This window comes from Natrix helvetica (assembly GCF_964273705.1).
Source record: "Natrix helvetica genome assembly, chromosome: 1".
Lineage (NCBI taxonomy): Eukaryota > Metazoa > Chordata > Lepidosauria > Squamata > Natricidae > Natrix > Natrix helvetica.
Window position 1 is genome coordinate 222,859,589 of NC_138548.1, and position 18,916 is coordinate 222,878,504.

The 18,916-nt window shown below is 39.1% G+C and overlaps 1 protein-coding gene across 6 annotated transcripts in view; it reads right to left on the bottom strand.

Moving 5' to 3' along the window:
• Positions 1-18,916, bottom strand: part of LIMA1 (LIM domain and actin binding 1) — a 79,529-nt gene that overhangs the window by 12,002 nt on the left and 48,611 nt on the right. For 4 of the 6 annotated variants that reach the window (XM_081934673.1, XM_081934675.1, XM_081934672.1 and 1 more), the window contains 3 exons: positions 9,372-9,483; positions 7,176-7,306; positions 2,228-2,335 (listed from right to left, as the gene is read on the bottom strand). In XM_081934673.1, coding sequence (XP_081790799.1) covers positions 2,228-2,335; positions 7,176-7,306; positions 9,372-9,483 — 351 coding nt within the window. The remainder of the gene's footprint in view (positions 1-2,227; positions 2,336-7,175; positions 7,307-9,371; positions 9,484-18,916) is intronic. The other 2 variants (XM_081934676.1, XM_081934674.1) reach the window with 1 other exon arrangement.

The following is an 18,916-nucleotide window of genomic DNA, read 5'->3' on the forward strand; positions in this document are numbered from 1 at the left end:
GCTATGGCCCAGTTTTGGGCCCCATCCCGGGGGGTTAGAGACCCCTGCTTTATAGCACTCTCTAAGTGGTTTACAGAGTCATCATATTGCCCCCAATAATCTGGGTCCTCATTTTACTGACCTCGGAAGGATAGAAGGCCAAGTCAACTTTGAACCGGTCAGGACCGAACAACTGGCAGTGAGCTGAATTAGCGTACAATACTGTGTTCTAACCATTGCGCCACCACGCCATGTATCTTTTGAACATGCAGTCTTCAGAAATCAAGAGAAGCATCTGGGGTGATACTATTTTTCTATACACCTTTGTTTCTCTACGTAAGTAGTAACTTGTCACTTAGTCCTCTCTCCAAAGGTATGTAAAGACTCTGTTCCAAAGTTCAACCCCCCCCCCCCCATCACGACTTATTTTGGGTGCCCATCAACTAGCCTGCATTTACAGTTGTTTGCAATATCCTGCGGTCATGTGACTGTGAAATTCTGTTGAAATACTTTTGGGTTTTGACAAAAATGCCTCATAATGGCCATAAGAAAAGGTTGTATAATTGGGTTGGTCATGTGGGTGACCTGCTTTATAACCATCACGACTTATGACTGCAATGGGCAGGCTCCATTAGAATACTAAGTCCAGGACTACCTGCAATCTCCCACATTTTTTTTCCTCAACCCTGATTGACTATCTTTTAACATCTTGCTATTTGCATTACAGTTTTTAATTTGCATGTCAATGCTTATTCATTCCACATTTGAGAACACTGTACCGTATCAGGAAGAAACACCAGTTTATCTTCACTTAATAAAAGTAGAACTCAGCACTTTATCTACAGGAGAGGTTCTATCTGGAATTTCAGAGGACTGATCAATATGTACACACATGCACAGAGTATATGTTTGTATGTGACATGTGCACATCATGCTTGAGTACAAGGCAATCATAAAACAAGTTGTGCCACATTCTGAGTAATAGGGTGTCTCGTGCCCCCAATATTCAGCCTGTTAAATCAAATGCACCTTAAGTGCTTAATTAAGGAATTAATATACCATAATAAACTTAACTGCAGCTTCCTTCTAATTTACAGTGAAAGCCCCACTGTGAGCAATTAAACTGCAAATTAACAAGAAGCCAGGTAAGCTGGGCTAACATTCTGTGCCTGGGGGTCTGATCTGGAGAAACACATGACCCCAGGCATTTCACAGCACATTCAACAGCACTCTCAGTGAAAGACACTCATGTTTTAAGCCCTCACGTGATATGAAGCAGTGCTTTTGGCATGCAATTAACATGCTGGTAGGTTTATTAAATATACTTGCGCACATTCTTCCTATACCTAGGAAAGCTGTAAAAACTTTCCCCACCTCTCATTTCCACATTTCCTGCATGAAATTCTCATGCATATCAAGCAAGTGCTTAACTGGGGAAAGAAGGGAAAGCCACAAAAAAGCCTATAAAAATCATAAGTTATTCACTCTTTCAAATCAGCAGGAAGAGGCCTTTTACTGAACGCATCCATTCAGCTGTAGGAAAAGAACAAATAAGGGAAATTACTTCTTTAATCAATGGTGTTTGCTTTAAAATGAGCTGACCTTCTGTTGGGGAAGCAACTCCCAACAAACCAAGAGGTTACTAGGATAGGATTAAGATCAGTTTTCCTAACAATGTAGAGAAAAAGCTCAATGTAAGGAATAAAAATGTGCCAATAGCTTTCAGGAAATAAGGGTATGGGTTCTGCACAGGATTTTTTTTTAATTGGGCATCTCACACTACGCTACATATTACCTCACGTTCTATTAATCTATGCTTGGAAACAGAAAGTTACTAAAATGTATCCTGGATACTATAATACATATTAAAGGCCCACTCTTATTCAGTCTAAGACAGTTTTTTTCTCAATTTCAGTGATTTTAAGATGGACTTCAAATCCCAGAATTCCTTAGCCAGCATGTTGGCTGGGAAATTCTGGGGATTGAAGTCCACACTTGAAGTCCACAATCTCACTTGTAAAGATTTATGAGATTGAGAAACACTGGTTTATGCTAATAATGTAAAATAAAATATATACATTTTGTTAATCATACATGGTATACATTTTAGATTGAAATGTTTCCACAATCTTATAACCAGAACATGTATTCACCAATTTTCATCAGTACATACAATCCCATTTTAAACATTCACAGGAATTCCATATCTGGGTTGTTTTAATTTTTAGCACCATGGCAATCCTCTTACCTTTTCTTCAATGTGCTGGGGAAATAAATTGTCAGAACATGGTGGCAAATTCTCCTTCTGCTCATAATTGTAATCTTTATCTTCATTTTCATTAGTTTGAGTTTCATTCTAAAAAAAACCAAAACACTTGAGTTAGAATAAATATTGGTCTTTAGATCAATTGAATATGGGTTAAGTACCGTATTTTTCGGAGTATAAAATGCACCAAGATTTTGAAGAGGCAAATTTAAAAACAAAAGTTTTTGCACTCTGCAGACCTCCCAAAAATGGCCCGTTTTTCACGAAAATGGGCCCTGTTTCCGCCCCCCCAAAAGGGCATGTATAGCCTTTAGGAGGCTTGTAGGGGGGCAAAATTAAGCAAAAAATGGCCATTTGGTTGAGGGGAGCGAAGTTTCGGGAGGCAAAAAATGCTGTATTCAGTGTATAAGATGCACCCAGATTTTCAGCCTCTTTTTTGAGGGAAAAAGGTGCGTCTTATACTCCAAAAATATGGCATATTTTTTAACATGTCTACAACTAGATTTCTATGTAGAAGAATATGGCAAAAAAGATGAAAGAAATCTAATATTAAAGTAACAGACCCATTATCTATACCACACAGTACAGTATGTTGCTATAATCATTCAGTCTCTTGGTGACTTTATAGCGTCAGATACGACTAAATGGTTAAAATAACACAGTATATATGTCCTATATTTAATAACCATTTTATTATATTACCATTCAATTATATTCCTAAGGTCACTCTTAAGGCTAGAACTGAAATGATAAATTCATTTTATAATGAACTAAAACCTGCAAAATCAATCAATCAATCAATAATAAACCAAAATCATACCACCTCCCTTAAAATCTTACAGTTGGACCAGGTCCACATATATAATGCTAAAGAAACTTGTCTGAAAGCCAAAATTTCTAGCAAAATCAGTAAAAATTTCCCAGTGAATCTCTATAAACAGAAGCATTGATATGTGGCCCTCATTTACAACCATTTGTTTAGTGAACGTGCAACAGCACTTTAAAAAGTGACATGATTGTTCTTCCCACTTATGATGGTTGCAACAGCCCCATGTCAATGGGGGAAACTGGATTTGATTAATAATGCATTATTCATTTAAAAATTGTGTTGATTTGCTTAACAAGGTACATAAAATCAGGCACAACTCACTTAACCACCTTGCTTGGCAACAGAAATTCTGGTTCCAATTGTAGTCTTAAGGAATACAGAACATTTCTTGTACAGAATATTTCACCAGTAAGGAACAACCCTGGAAAAAGCTCTCCCTTGGCAGTTACTAGTCTCAATTGAGTGGCAATAGACCTTCTCCTACAAATTAGGTTTCTGTCTGTTTAAATAATTCCATTACAGCCCTGATGGATTTATTTGCCCAGCAAAATGGGCGTAACATTCATGTCAATCTCACACTGGTTCTAACTTAAATTAATTTACATTATGTAATCAGTACCGTTAATTGCACGTAAGACAAAAGTCATGCTGTTGGATAAAAGTGCCTATTTGCTCCTGTTAAAAGGAAGATGAGCGAGGAGAATTGCAGCTGTGAGAAAATGATTGCAAAAATTATTACTGGGAGAATCATAATTCACTAAAATTAAATTCTTTCTTAAAATGTCCAAGCATTGCTACAGGGAAAGTAATAGTGCCAAGCTGTTACTGTGGGAAATACTTCACTGTATGGAATTTTAAAGGTTCAAAAATGTCAAACATCATTATAAAAACTTCACAGGGTTGAGAAAAAATATTTTTTCTTATGTTAACAAGAACACGGGATATCAAACTGGTACCCCTCCCAATACTAAAATAATATTTTTTTTCTTTTGTTAGAAAGCTAGCTGTATTTTGGGAAAAAGAAACTGCAATGAGTATGGTTTATGATTTTCCCTGTAGAGTAGGCATGAGTGATGACTTTTGCACTGAAAAAAGCAAAGCTTTATTTGCAGGCAAACATCAACTTCTCCCTCTGCAATACATGCATACACACAACTATTAAATATGCAAAATAGCAGGAGGAGAGCTATTTTCCATGCCATTTCCTGCTTGCCTTGTCATCTGCAAAGAATTTGGGGAAGAGAAACATTTTCCTTTAAAAATCATTTTAGGCTTTTGCAAAGGCTTAGGAAGAAAATGCACTTTGTTCATCCCCAAAATCTCTGTTTGCTAAGCTAAAGAACATAATAGCAATAGCACTTGGACTTATATACCACTTCATAGTGCTTTTATAGCCCTCTCTAAGCTGTTTACAGAGTCAGGATATTGCCCCCACCTCGGAAGGATGGAAGGCTGAGTCAACCTTGAGCTGGTGAGATTTGAACTGCTGAACTGCAGTTAGCAGTCAGCTGAAGTAGCTTGCAGTACTGCACTCTAACTACTGTGCCATGTCGGCTCTTTTTTATGAGAAACATAAGATAAACTCCAATGATATATGATAGGATTGTTTGGGCTGATGGCCTCTATTCTACTTCCTTATTTATAGAGTTCTGAAATTTATACTGTATATGCTGCCTTCTACATGGTACTCTTGAGATATGTTAGACCACAATTCCCAGTGGCCAAGCCTGCTGTTTTGGATGGGAGTTGTAGTGTAACATGCCTTGAGAGAATCATACTTGGATAAATTAATCTAGATCTTTGTAAACAGATGAAAATCCCACCCTACCCACTAACAAAATGTATTTGCAGTTAGAGTATTCCTATGCAGAAATTGTTTCTCTTTATCAAATTTCCAAGTAAAATGCCATTCCTTATTCTTTTAAGCTTTAAGGAGCTATCCGCTCTCTAAAATAATATGTAACAACTGTTATTAATGGGTTTCATAGAATAGACAATTGAAGTCTAACCTCAATCAGCTGTTCAGGCTTTATCACAAATTAGCCTTGCATTCACATTCCTTCCTTTTTATAAGAACTGCTGACAAACGAGTTAGCAGACTCATCCTTGGGAACTACTACTTTTTCCTAGAACTTCAAAGAACATGAACTGGAATTGGGTGCAAAAAAATACTGCAAGCAGGGAGGAGGACATCTAAACACTTACAGGCAGTTTTTAAGACCAAAAATGTTTTCAATTTCAGAACTACATTTGTATATAAGAATCCAGTTTTCTTCAAGCTTTTTTTAAAATTTCAGTGGCCTAATTTGGGAAGAAATCTTCTTTTGCAAAACAGGTGGTTAAATACTTGCTAATTTATTGCACAGCCTCCAGAAATTATTCAAGTAGACATTGATCTATCCTAGGTTCACATTAATTTACTAACCTCTTTCAAATATACAGAACACAGTAAAATGTTCAGTAAGCAGGACAGGATACTGTATATTGATTACTTTAAATGTTATGGTCTCCTTAAAATATAGCCAACTCATTTTAACTAGTTGTTGCTTACAGTTCCTTATTTCTAGTATCTAGTAGCACAAAAAAGCATTCTGTAAGCATCTCCCCTCCATGCAAAAAACAGAATCTACTGATACTGCAGGACTTGGGAATCTTGATACTTTAGCACCCATAGTTAAGGGCAGTGCTCAGCACATTTACCAAGGGAAACATGCAGGAAACATCATATTTGAAGGCAAGAATGGTAGAAGCTTCATTGGTTGAAATGTCTTGGATGAGAAGTGAAATGACTTCAAGGAAAAACAAAGAAAGCCCAGTTGCCTTTTGAAAAAGCACCTTTGAGACATAAATGGACCGTGGACCACACTCTATTCCTAAGAGGTCCGTAAAGGGGACGTGCATAAGTGCCCCAGTGTGCCTACTGTCCCTGTCTTACTGTCCCCATTTATTTGTATTTACTTCCTTTGTTCATTTTTATGTTTATACTTATACCTGTTATCTTGTACATGCTTGAGAAAACAAAAAATAAAATAAAGTATCTCATTCTCAAAGTTCTTTTTGCTTAGACCAGGCTACTGGGCATTGCTAGTAGCTGTTCTAAGAGACCTGAGTTGTAATATTTGGCTTTCTTGAAATTGTTCATTTGATAAATTTCTGTCCACTCATTAATTATTCCCCTAAGCCAGCCTTTCCTCCACTTGCTGCAAAAACACAAGACAAAAATAATATCTCCTTCAAGTTGCATTTCCTTCAATGCAACATCTGTCAGCATTTTGGTGTGATCTGGAGTTATTATTTCTTTCAATTGTCCTTAAAGTTATTGATGGTCCGCTGGTATTTAGTCATAGGTGGACATCCAATGTTCAAAGTGATGTTACCTAGTCAGGTAATGAAATGTCCGCAAACAACTAAGTTCAGAGAGCACCAAGGACTCCTGAATTCCTCTCACCCTGCAAGAGGATATTTACCTACTAGACCTCAACCTACATCACAATTTGCCATCAAGAAATACACAAAACACAGGGAATGGGCTCCTACATCTAAATTTTATTTTATTGAAAAGGAAAGAATGCTAAGCCAGACATTAGAAAGACAATTCTTTCCACGCTGACCAAAATAGCACAAATTTTTCCATTTATTCCTATATGGAAATATGGAATCTCTGATAGTTCTTTCATTCCAAAACGAAGTGCTTTGGTGTAAATGTAGGAGTCGTAGATGATAATGGTAATTTTTTTAAACTTTTCCGATTCTCACGGGTAAGGAAAGCTTATCCCCTGAGGAAAAAAAAGTCAGAGAAAATTCCACACACATACAAAGAACCTGACAGAGGTTCCACTAGCTTCATTAGAAACAAGACTTTTAAAGGGGAAAAAATCATGACTCAGGAATTTTGAGTATTCAGGACAAAGTCATCAGTAACATTTTAGACCAGGGGTCTCCAATCTTGGTGATTTTAAGGTTGGAGGACTTCAACTCACAGAATTCTGGGAGTTGAAGTCCGCCAGGCTTAAAGTTGCCAAGGTTGGAGACCCCTATTTTAGACGGAATCCTCTACTGCAGAGCAGTGACAGCCACCCATCTCTAAAAAGTAAAACTTACCATATAACTATGAGAGCCACTCTGCTTGGACACAGCCGCTTGGTACTTAGCAAGCCTATCCTTGATGGATGTTTCTGAAAAGCGAGGTATTTCTAGGTTTCTCCTGCTCTCTGCTTTCTCCGGGCTTGAAACTGCAGAGGAATAAAGCAAATTATCTAGAAGCATGTTTTTCAAACTTGGCAGGTTTAAGATGTGTGGACTTCAAATCCCAGTATTGCCTAGACAGCATGCTTGAAAGTTTTGAAAAACACTGATCTTCTAGAATAAACATACACAGCTTCTGATACCGAGATCCATCATAAGAGATTGAAAACTTCAATCTACTTAACACAACAATCGCTTCATACTCAGGTGGCCAAAGGGCACGAATTAATTTTAACTCCATAACCAAAGCAAAAAATGTTTACCTTAAAGAATGAACTTTGCCCTATTTAAAGATTCCCTTGGTTTCTTTGCTAATTTAAAACTAAATTATAAGCAATAGCATCAGACCTGGATGTGAGTAGTACCAGTGATGAAATTCAATTTTCTTTACTACCAGTTCTGTGGCTTGGTGGGCGTGGCAGGGGAAGGATACTGCAAAATCTCCATTCCCACCCCATTCTGGGGCCAGCCAGAGGTGGTATTTGCCAGTTCTCCAAACTACTCAAAATGTCCGCTACTTGTTCTCCAGAACCTACCTGCTGAATTTTACCCACGTACCCTTTTGAAAACAAAAACACAAGTTGGGGAAACCATGAGAGATGCTTATGCTTTTGGCTCCCCCATTCCCATTTGAGAAATGTACGAGGTTATTTCTGAACTTACATATCATCTAGAACTGGAGTTGAAGTGGTTGCTTGGGAGCACGGGACTGAAGTTCATAAAGCACAAATTGTACTTTATGTCACGCAATTCCAAATAGTACAAATCACACTTGACTTACAAACTGTCCCAGTTGTTTAGTTTGCCAAGAAAAACAGGGAAGTCCTGCTGCTTCTGCTGCTGCTGTGGTAGGGCCAAATTTTATGTAATTACTACCCCGTTTCCCTGAAATTAAGACCTCCATGGATAATAAGCCCAATCGGGCTTTTGAGTGCATGCGAAAATATTGCAACAGAGCAGCAGCCATGAGGTGACCACGCTCGCCACCTCCTGTACCTGAAAAATAATAAGACCTCCCCGAAAATAATGCCAAGTACTTATTTCAGGGGTCAAAAGAAAATAAGACCCTGTCTTATTTTCAGGGAAACATGGTATGTCACCACAGTTGATATGAATGTAACATATCTATCAACAATTATACTGTCATATCTGTGGAGGCCTGTCTCTACACCAAAGAAAAACATACAACCATGTTATCTCTTTTGCACACAAGGATATAGCAATTGGTAGTGACCGCAACCCCCCAAAACATTTCCATTTTATCAAAGGGATGCATTAGTATCCTGCCTTCAAGTAAACAGAGGTCATCACCAGAAGTCTGGTTTAGTAGTAGAGTAGCTACGAATCTGTGGAAGTATCAATCCTGAAGATTACATATTTTTTAAAGAAATCCAATTGAAAAGTCAAAGACTACCTGAACATAAATCTTGCATATTATAATGATCAGACAGACAGTTTCAATATATTAGCAATATATAAGCATTTATCCTATATTTTTCTTTTAGCCACTTCATATAAATTAATTAGATATATTTGCATTTTAAGTTGTTTAATATTTTGAGTTCTGAGGTGCCCCTCTTCTTTATTAAAAGGATAAATACTGTGTATGCCATTGTGCATATAGGAGTCATCCCAACTATATTGAATACTAGCTGACAACCTGGCACTGCCCGGGTATTTATTTATTCTAACCCTCCTATGAATGTCGCCACAATTTCTAATGTTGGATTTTCCCCCTTACCAGATAGAGCTTCCTTGTGGAATACTGTGAAGCCGTTACCATGGCATTTCCACAGTGCTGTATAGTAGAAGTCATTTTAAGACTGTACAGTAGAAGCCATTTTAAGGCACAAAAGGCTGTATCTTAACAGAACACACACCCCGAGTGGTGTTAGGAGTGTCTTATCCCCATAGTATTTGTTTCCAGAGGGTAAGTAATCTGTGTACTAGGTTTGGTTGAAATTGCTGGAGGCGTTCCAGAGTTATGCTGGAAAAATACACACACAAACACAGAGCCATTTTTATATATATAGAAGAAAAAAGCTTGCTCACATGAAGAATTGTGGCTTCTTTCTCCATGAGGTAAGTCGAGATCCTCTGAAAAGAAGTGGTTCTCTGAAATCACTCTACCCTCAGCAGTTCTGCCATAGTCATGAACAACCTGCTTTAAAAAGGAAATATTTTCTGTTTATTATTTGATTAGTCGCCAAATGAAGAGAAGGAAATAGGAAAGCAGAAGCAAGAAAGATCAATCCAACAATATGCATGCAGCAAGCTAAGATGTTCTTTTCTCTCTCAATGAACTCTAAATGTATGGCGACCACTAAGAATTTATTCAAGATGGTAAACATTAATTTAGTTAGGTTGACTGTATAGGTAGTCCTCGACTTGTGACCACAATGGAGCCCAAAATTTATGTTGTTAAGTGAGACAGTTAAGTGGATTTTGCCGCATTTTATGACCATTCTTGCCACAATTGATAAGTTAGCAACCTGATTGTTAAGTGAATCTGGCTTCCCCTATTGACTTTGCTTGTGAGGAGGTCGCAAAATGTGATCACATGACCTTGGGACACAGCAACAGTCATAAATATGAACTAGTTGCTAAGCATCTGAAATCTCATCACATATCAGGGGGATACTGCGATGGTCATAAGTGTGAAAAATTGTCATAAATCACTTTTTTCAGTGCTGTTGTAACTTTGAACGGTCACTGATATGAACTGTTGTAAGTCGAGGATTACCTGCATTCATTTTACGTGAAATTCCAGGTGCTTGAAAATTGTTAGACCCAAACCAACTAAGATATGTCAGGAGGTCTGGCCTGAGGGTGCCACTCTGTCATAATGGGCTTTTACTAAGGAATCCTTAAGAAGAAATAAATCTATATATCAACTTAATTTTCATTGTTTATTAAAGGAGGCAATTATATTTTAGGCATTTTTGTGTCCAATGGCGGGAACACATTTGTCGTGTGAAAGTTATATTTTATGAATTAGAATTGGATATATCCTGGCTCAAAATTCTTTAATCTTGGTTGTTAAGAAACGAACAGTCCCACAAATTCATCTATCCAAAGTCAAAGCTTCTGGATATAAGCTGCCAATGGAACCCCAGTATATATTTAAATTCCTATTTTGATCCTTTAGCAGAAAATACAGAAATTGCATTTGGCATTCCATGTTATTAAAAATGGCATATCATTTAGATATAGTAAAAAAGAAGGTTCAAATACACACAGGCATACATACACATACTTCCCAACATTACCTCCTTTACACACAACATCCAATGATCTCAGTGAAGATAACCACATGACAATAAATAGCAGCGGAATCCTCTCAAATCTAATTAAAAAACCTGAGTGAATCCATAGGCCAAAAAAACGATCACAGACTAATCAACAAAGCCATTGAGCAAATTCATCAGTGAGAGATGTTTTATTTTATTTTAAAGCAGTTTTGATTTTCAAATAATCTTTTACCGTAATAGGAAACATGGGGGGATGGGGGAGAATAGAAATAATTTCTTTCAAATTGAGAGAAACGGTTCTTGTTAAACTTCATACTGCGACACTTTAATCAAAACGCAAATTTTAGCAATAAAGTCCATTTTTTAAAAAGTGCACGCAGATGTCAAATCGATTTGGTTTCATTAAAAATGAAAGCTCAGGGATTGCTCTAATTTCTCAGGAGCCATTTCTCCTCTTCTTATTAAGATGCTGTCAGCAGACAGGAATTCATCTGGGCCTGCATTTTTCTATACTCAAGAAGGGAAGCATTAGGCAATAGAATTGTAAGCCAGCGCATAAGTTCCAGAAATCACAGCGCTGCAGAGAATCAGAAAGCATGTGAAAAAAAGTGACACACCCTACATACGGATATCACACACAAGTACTTCCTAGGTAGTGAACAGCCTTTGCAAAAAGTTTAGAACCAACAAGAAAAAGCATTTCATTAGAGGAAAGAATGAATGTGTGCATGCTGACATTTGGGTATATGTGCGTGCATGCATGACAGCAGAAAAATCATAATGTCCTGAGCCCATTATTACCACCAATAGCAGAAACTATACAGGAGACAGATGTGCTGACTTCAAACTAATTTGACTTAAAGAATTGCTTGTGGATAAAAGTAAAGATGTTTATGGATTTTGTTTTTCTTGTCATCCTTAGCTTAAGGAAAAGCAAGTCTAGAAATTTGCAACAGGAAAAAAAGGGGGGGGGGGAATTGAACGGGCAATTTATTTCTATAAATGTATTGAGGAACCATTAAGATGGACATCAACGTCCATGGCTCTTCCACTTTCGCCACATCTTTTCTAAAGCCGCTACCTTATTTTTCAGAGTATAAGACGCACCAAGATTTTGAAGAGGTAAATTTTTTAAAAAAGTTTTTGCACTCTGCAGACCTCCCAAACGCTCTGCAAGCCTCATTTTTTGTGGAAAAACAGGATATGCAGAGAGTGTGAGCGGCCTGCAAAGTGCTCCTGGGGGCTTGGGGAAGGGGGCAAAAATGAGCAAAAAATGGCCCGTTTTTTGCGAAGGGCATGCATAGTCTTTAGGAGGCTTGTAGAGTGCTCCTGGGGGCTGGAAGGGGGGGCAAAAAGAGGAAAAAATGGCCCGTGTTTTGCTTGTTTGTGTCCTCCCCAGCTCCCAGGAGCACTTTGCAGGCTTCCCAAACCCTCTACACATCCATTTTTGTGAACTGGGTGGGGTTTCAGGCGGCCAAAAATGCTGTATTCAGTGTATAAGACGCAACCAGATTTTCACCCTCTTTTGGGGGGTAAAAAGGTGCGGCTTATACTCTGAAAAATACGATATTTACCATCTAATAATTTTTCCTTCAATACTGTAGTCACAGCAAAGAAGTCCTGTCACATCTAGAATTCTAAAATACAGGCCCAATGTTGCTCACAAACTGAAAGGACGTGGCATCGTATTTTTAAAGTAAAGCAGTTTTCTGCTTGATTATACTTAGGTAGGAGTCAGCCCTAGATGTTTAAAGCAGCTAAAGGAAAGAGTGCCTATGGGTACAATAAATAAGGGCTCTGATTACCTGGAACAATCCAACGAAGTTTACACAGAACTCATTTAGACCTTAATTAAATTCTGTGGAAAGGAAAAACAAAGCTACATTGTACAGTTTTAAGAACTGCCCGTCCTTAGCAAAGTTATATGGGAAGGCCTAGCAGAATTTATGTGTTGATTGTAAAAGATGTGTGCCATTGCCCAAAGGATAGCGGTACTACTAAACCTGCAAATCCTCTTTTTTGTGTAATAGCTAAACTATCATAATTGTCCTCCCAGGTTGCATAATCCAATTTAATTCAAAGACTAAAAAAAATAAATTACCAATGCAGTTGTTCTGACCTAGGCTTCCTGATACAGTAAAAAGCACACGCTTAGTTCCAAATTTATTTCAAAGGCTGTGAATTATGTTCATTCACCGCCCGTAATGAGTCCCAAATAGTTTGTAAAGAGTCCAACAGTAGTCTGCCAAAGTCTTTCGGGATAAGGCTAATAAGCACCCACCTTTATCTCCCTTGAAACACTGCCAAAGACCTAATTGGCAATTAGCTTGCAAGGCCACACAGAGGAAAGAGTCAAAACGGAGCTTCAGAATTTAAACCAACCAGCACAAACAAAACTGCTTCCTCCAAAGGCTCACGTGCCTTTGCTCCTCCTTTATGTCCTATGGGAGGGTTGAGTTGTCCCTTTTGTCTTAACTGTTCTTGCCTTCTGGCAGCTCTGCGCATGCGCACACTGGGAACAGGCTCCCCCTGTTCCTCTGCCTCACTGATGTCCGACTCTGGAGGCTCCAAAGGCAGCACATAACTCCCAGATGGCCCTGGCCCCCTCTCTGCCACTGACGCAGAGCCTTTGTCTGACCCTTCCCCAGACTCCAGGACTGGCCAATGTTCCTCCCCAACCTCCTCACTATCCGACTCTGCTGCCAGTTCCGCAGGCTGCTGGCGGACCACGACAGTAGTCATCTTTAGAATGATTACCTATATAAGCCAATGCCATTTGACTATGAGATACAAACTGTTTAAACTTTCAAAAAATACTTTAATGATCAATTCTCAGCTCAAGTATCAATCCAGAATTTTTAAAAAGAATTTCACAAGATTTTATGTCTTTCTTTCAATCACATGTACCAGATTATTTCCTTGGTACATCAATGCCCCTATTTTGCAAATACAGTTTGCATTTAAAAGGTCACGGGTTTCAGACAGGACTGGGGGTAGCTATATTAATTTTTATTATAATAATATTTTATTATAAAACATCTTAAGACATTTTAGAACTTACTACTTTTTAAAGGAGGATTTGACAGATATACAAAGTATAGAGGGGTAAGGTGTAGCATAATCGAGCAAAACAACTTCCTAAAGTATCTTTGCATTAAATGTCTTGGTCTATTTTGCAGAAAACACACATTGAGATTGAGCTTGCATTGTCTTCAAAATATTTTTTCTAATACTATTATAATATTTTGATTTAAAACCCCCACTTCAGACATGTGTTATTTACACATGCTCAGATGTAGTAGCATACTGCAGATCTGCTAAACGGGATTGGAAGCTGAATCAATAGCGATTTGCATTCCACTCTTCCGTGAGCTAAAACCAGTTTGTATAGTCTACAAGCAATGCGACATTGCCAATATATCTGGGGGGCATTTAGCGGATGAAGGCCGATTAAGTATGCAATTATTCTGAATCTGAATCCCAATGTCTAGCACCAATTGGTTCCAGTTTATGAAACCTTTGTAAAGCCTTCCTCTTTAGCGATCACTGCTCAAAAGTCTTCACCAACTTATTCTATACTCTCTAGATAATTATCTGGTTAATGGCCAAAGTCCTCAAAAAGTCAGTGCCTGGAAAGAAATACTGGAGCTGGAAGCTTTGTCAGCATCTCTTCTGTCATCATTCTCAAAAACCAGGCCATTGAAATGAATTAAAATGGGATTCTGACAATTTTCAAAGCAATGAGATGTCCCAATCTCAAGAATCCACTATGTGCCATATTGTTATTGAAATGGACTACATATATTCTTCATTCTACGCACTTTTCACAGCCTTTGCCAACTTAACCTCTTTCCAATTTGTTGGCTTTCTAATGTCATAATTGCTGCTGCATTGTGCTTAGCACAGGACATGATCACTAGTCTCATAATTAATGCATCTCACAGGGAGTTCCTGCATTGGGCATAATATTAATTTATTGGTTTTCTAATCTGATTATTGCTGCTGCATTGTGCTTAGCACAGGACATGATCACTAATCTCATAATTAATGCATCTCACTTGGAGTTCCTGCATTGAGCATAATGTTGATGATACATTCTAAAGTGAAAACCCTCAGGACGCTTTTAGGCTCTTACACATATTTACTAACTGTCTCAGATTCTATGATTTAAGAACAATCCTTAGTATAAGATATAAAGGTAAAGGTTCCCTTTGCACATATGTGCTAGTCGTTCCTGACTCTAGGGGGCCGTGCTCATCTCCGTTTCAAAGCCGAAGAGCCAGCGCTGTCCGAAGACGTCTCGGTGGTCATGTGGCTGGCATGACTAAATGGCGAAGGCGCACAGAACGCTGTTACCTTCCCACAAAAGTATCACTATTTTTCTACTTGCATTTTTACGTGCTTTTGAACTGCGAGGTTGGCAGAAGCTGGGACAAGTAACGGGAGCTCACTCCATTATGTGGTGCTAGGGATTCGAACTGCCGAACTGCGACCTTCTGATCGACAAGCTCAGCGTCTTGGCCACTGAGCCACTGCGTCCTTATGTATAAGATATATAACAGCATATAAACATTTTATTACTGCAAAGTTGGTACTAATACAGCAAAATGTAGTTTAAAAGTAGGAATATAATAATTGGTTGCGTGAAACAGAAAAGCAATCTTTATCCAGATCTTTGAGCTTGAACTACAATCAGGGTATATTAGGATTACCAAAATGCATAAGAAGCAAAAGGGGGAAATCAATGGGTAAGATGTGTGAATACACAAAGACTCAGAAGGCATTCTCTAAATACAAGGGTCAGCAGCTTGGGTCCTGCAAAGACTTCAGTAAGGTCCATCAAGGCCAACATTCCACAAGACTTTTAAAAATATTTTTAAAATGAAAGTAAGCTAGCATGCTCTAACAGATTTCAACATAACATTTATAGCAATGCCTTTGGTCTGCACAAAGGTCTAGATGGGTGGATAGAAAGCATTCTGCAAAGCAATAGCAAGTACACTTAGACTTACAGTGCTTTACAGTCCTCTCTAAGCGATTTACACAGTCAGCCTATTGCCCCCAACAATCTGGGTCCTCAGTTTACCGACCTCGGAAGGATGGAAGGTTGAGTCAACCTTGAGCCTGGTGAGATTTGAACTGCCAAATTGCAGGCAGCCGGCAGGCAGCAGAAATAGCCTGCAGTACTGCACTCTAACCACTGTGCCACCGCGGCTCATTTGCCTTCTGAGATACTGCATTTTAATAGCAGTGGTGGTGGAGTGGTTAGAATGCAGTATTGCAGGCTAATTCTGCTCACTATCAGGTGTTTGATCCTCACTGGCTCAAAGTTGACCCGGCCTTCCAGCGTCAGCAAAATGAGGACCCAGATTGTTGGGGGCAATAGGCTGACTCTGTAAACTGCTTAGAAAGGACTGTAAAGCACTGAGAAGCGGTGTGTAAGTCAAAGTGTTATTGCCATTTTGTTACTGGCTATTTTTAAAGTCACTCTGCAAATTAGCAGGCTTTTCATGGCTTGGCACATTCAGGATACCCCTAGGTCAGTGCATGGCGCTTTGCCTGGCAGGAAAGGGAGGTTGCATGAGCCTCTGTTTCACTCCCAGCTTCCGTGCCTCCCAGCCTCCCCATGCCGTGGCCCAGCTCTCCCTGCAGGGCCAGGACACCGCCGCCACCAAGCTCCAAGCATAACTTCTTCTCCGGCTTCCAAACTCCGGGGATCAGCTGCCGAGTCTTCTGGCAGTGGCTGCTTTGGGAGTACGCGCTTATGGTTGTGAGCTGGCTGCCAGAAGACTCTGGTGGGACAGAGCCATTTGCTCCTGAGGCTGTGCCCAGCTCTTTGGGAGCCCGCTTGCAAGAGAGCAGCCGCCTAGCAACCCCCCGCTCCAGCTGGGCACAGCGCCATCACCAACCTAGCGGTATCCCGAAGGCACCAAGCAATGTGAGCACCTTTCCCCCCCTGGCTCCCATGGCTTGGCGCCTTCGGGATATCGCTAGGTTGGTGAGTGGTGCTCTGCCTGGCCGAAGGGGGGAGGGTTGTCCAGGGAGCTTATTTTCAGAGGAGGCTTATATTTTTGCCCACCCGAAAAATATGGCATGGTCTTATTTTCAGGACATGTCATATTTTCAGGGAAACATCACACACACACACACACACACACACACACAGAGAGAATATTATATATAATATGATAATATGATTAGATATAATTATGTGATATATATATATATGTTGTATTTGTACTGATAAATAAAGGGAGACTAGTATAGATCTATTTCGAGCTAATTAGCTCTCATCAGCTAGTCATATGACACACATATACATATACATATACAATGACACACATATACATATACATATACATATATATGCTGGTTTTGTTGTATTCGGGTCTTTTCCCGTGTAAGGTTGAGATTGTCTTTGCAACGTTTCGGCAGGATCTCACCTGCCATCTTCAAGCGTGGGCTCAAAATGTGGGCTTAAAATGGGAACGGAGCTGCCGTCTTTCTGTAAGTCTTGGTGGGAGGGGATGGGGTGCTGGCTTTGTTTCAGTAAGTGGAATGATTGGTTGTGTGGTTGTATCATGATTGGTAGATTGGTGCTGATTGGTGCAGGCTGTGTGTGCATTGTTGTTTTGTATTGTAACGGCTTGGGTGGTGGGTGGTGTTCGTTTGTTGGCTAGGGCTGGTTTCCAAATGTTTGGTAGGCGGGAGGTATCATAAACCTTACACGGGAAAAGACCCGAATACAACAAAACCAGCATATATATATATAAAAGGACCTAAAGGTTGCTTGCATAATAACCATCTGTCTGGGAACTAGAATCAGCTTGAAAGATAATGATTGCTGCAACATTATCTAGTGCATTTTCCACAAGTAGGGCTGGATCTCTCCAGATGATATCAACCATTGACTGCAATTCACTGGCTCTCACTGCAATGCCTTTCCAATGACAAACTTTTGAAGAAAGACCACATTGTTTATTAGGGCTGTGTGCAATGCATGCTTCAAAAATTACTTGAAAGCATCACACAAAGACCGCCACATAACTTGTCCAAGACCAAAAGGGAGAGAAATGCCACTGCTTTAAGGAATATGCTCATTAAAATTAATGCAACCAGAAGCTTGCTTTAAGAAAAGTACAAAGAGGCTTGGCCTTGGGCAAGATCCAAAGCACTTCTTTTGAATCATTTTCAAAAGCTGCATGCACAGCCATAGCGTTTGTGTCTTCAAATAAGTCTTAGGCAAAGGAAATGACGTTATCATAAAGCACGTAGCACATAATTCCATGAGTCTTTCCTTCATCTCTGTATTTAATAGTCAGTCAATCAATATAATACAAATCAGTTGAATCCAGAGATATCTAGTGTGAGCACAAAGGCATTTCAGTTTGCACAAGGCCAGTTTTTTCCATTCCTACTATTGTCTGCCATTCTCTATTATGCAATTTCAGAGGAGCTCCTGAACTTTAAAAAGAATTTAAGTCTTAAGGAACAGGGAGGGAAAGCCTCATTTTGTATCAAATCTCTCTTCATCTCTACATCCGAACTATTAGGTTTTGACAGGTTATATACCCCTTCCTGCATTTATGACCAAAATGATTTTTAAAAATCCTTAAATAGAAGAATTGGGAGAGGGGGGATTCCTGCTCTTGTCTGCAAAACATTTAAAACAGATTTTGTTTGCAGATTTCAACAAGATAAAAGAGGTTTACTTCTTACTGCTGTGCATTATTATATAGTTATTAAACAATTCAATGAACATATTATGCACATTCTTTTGAACACTTCTCCTTGGAGGACTTCTTCTCCCTTGGCCCAAATTTTTCCCTACTGACTTCTGCTGATGCCCAATCAGTTCTTGCTCCTGGAAGTTCACTGTAAATCTATTGTGTCAGCTTATTTTAAAGAGAATAATTATAACTCAATAGCAAGCATTTCCTAGTTGTAAGATCAGGTAAGGATTATCACAGCCTAAAATACACTATATTGCCAAAAGTATTCGCTCACCCATCCACATAATCAGACTCAGTTGTGAGCGAACTGAGTATACTTTTGGCAATATAGTATATCTGCGATTCTTATTATGTATTAATCCTGGACTAAGCAAATATATAGGAGGCGCTTCCTGCCCTTTTCTTACCGCTACGGTATTGATTCTCCTCTGTCCCCCATTCCAATATTTCAATTGCTCAGACTACATCCTTCCCTTTTATGTGTTTGGTCTCAGGATCTGCATTTTGCACGAGTTGCTGCACTTGAGGCTAAGAGGACATTCTTAATGAGCTTAAGTCCATTGACAGAAACAGAGAGATCAGTATTTCTGTAATGCTGTCATCTGCTCCCAGA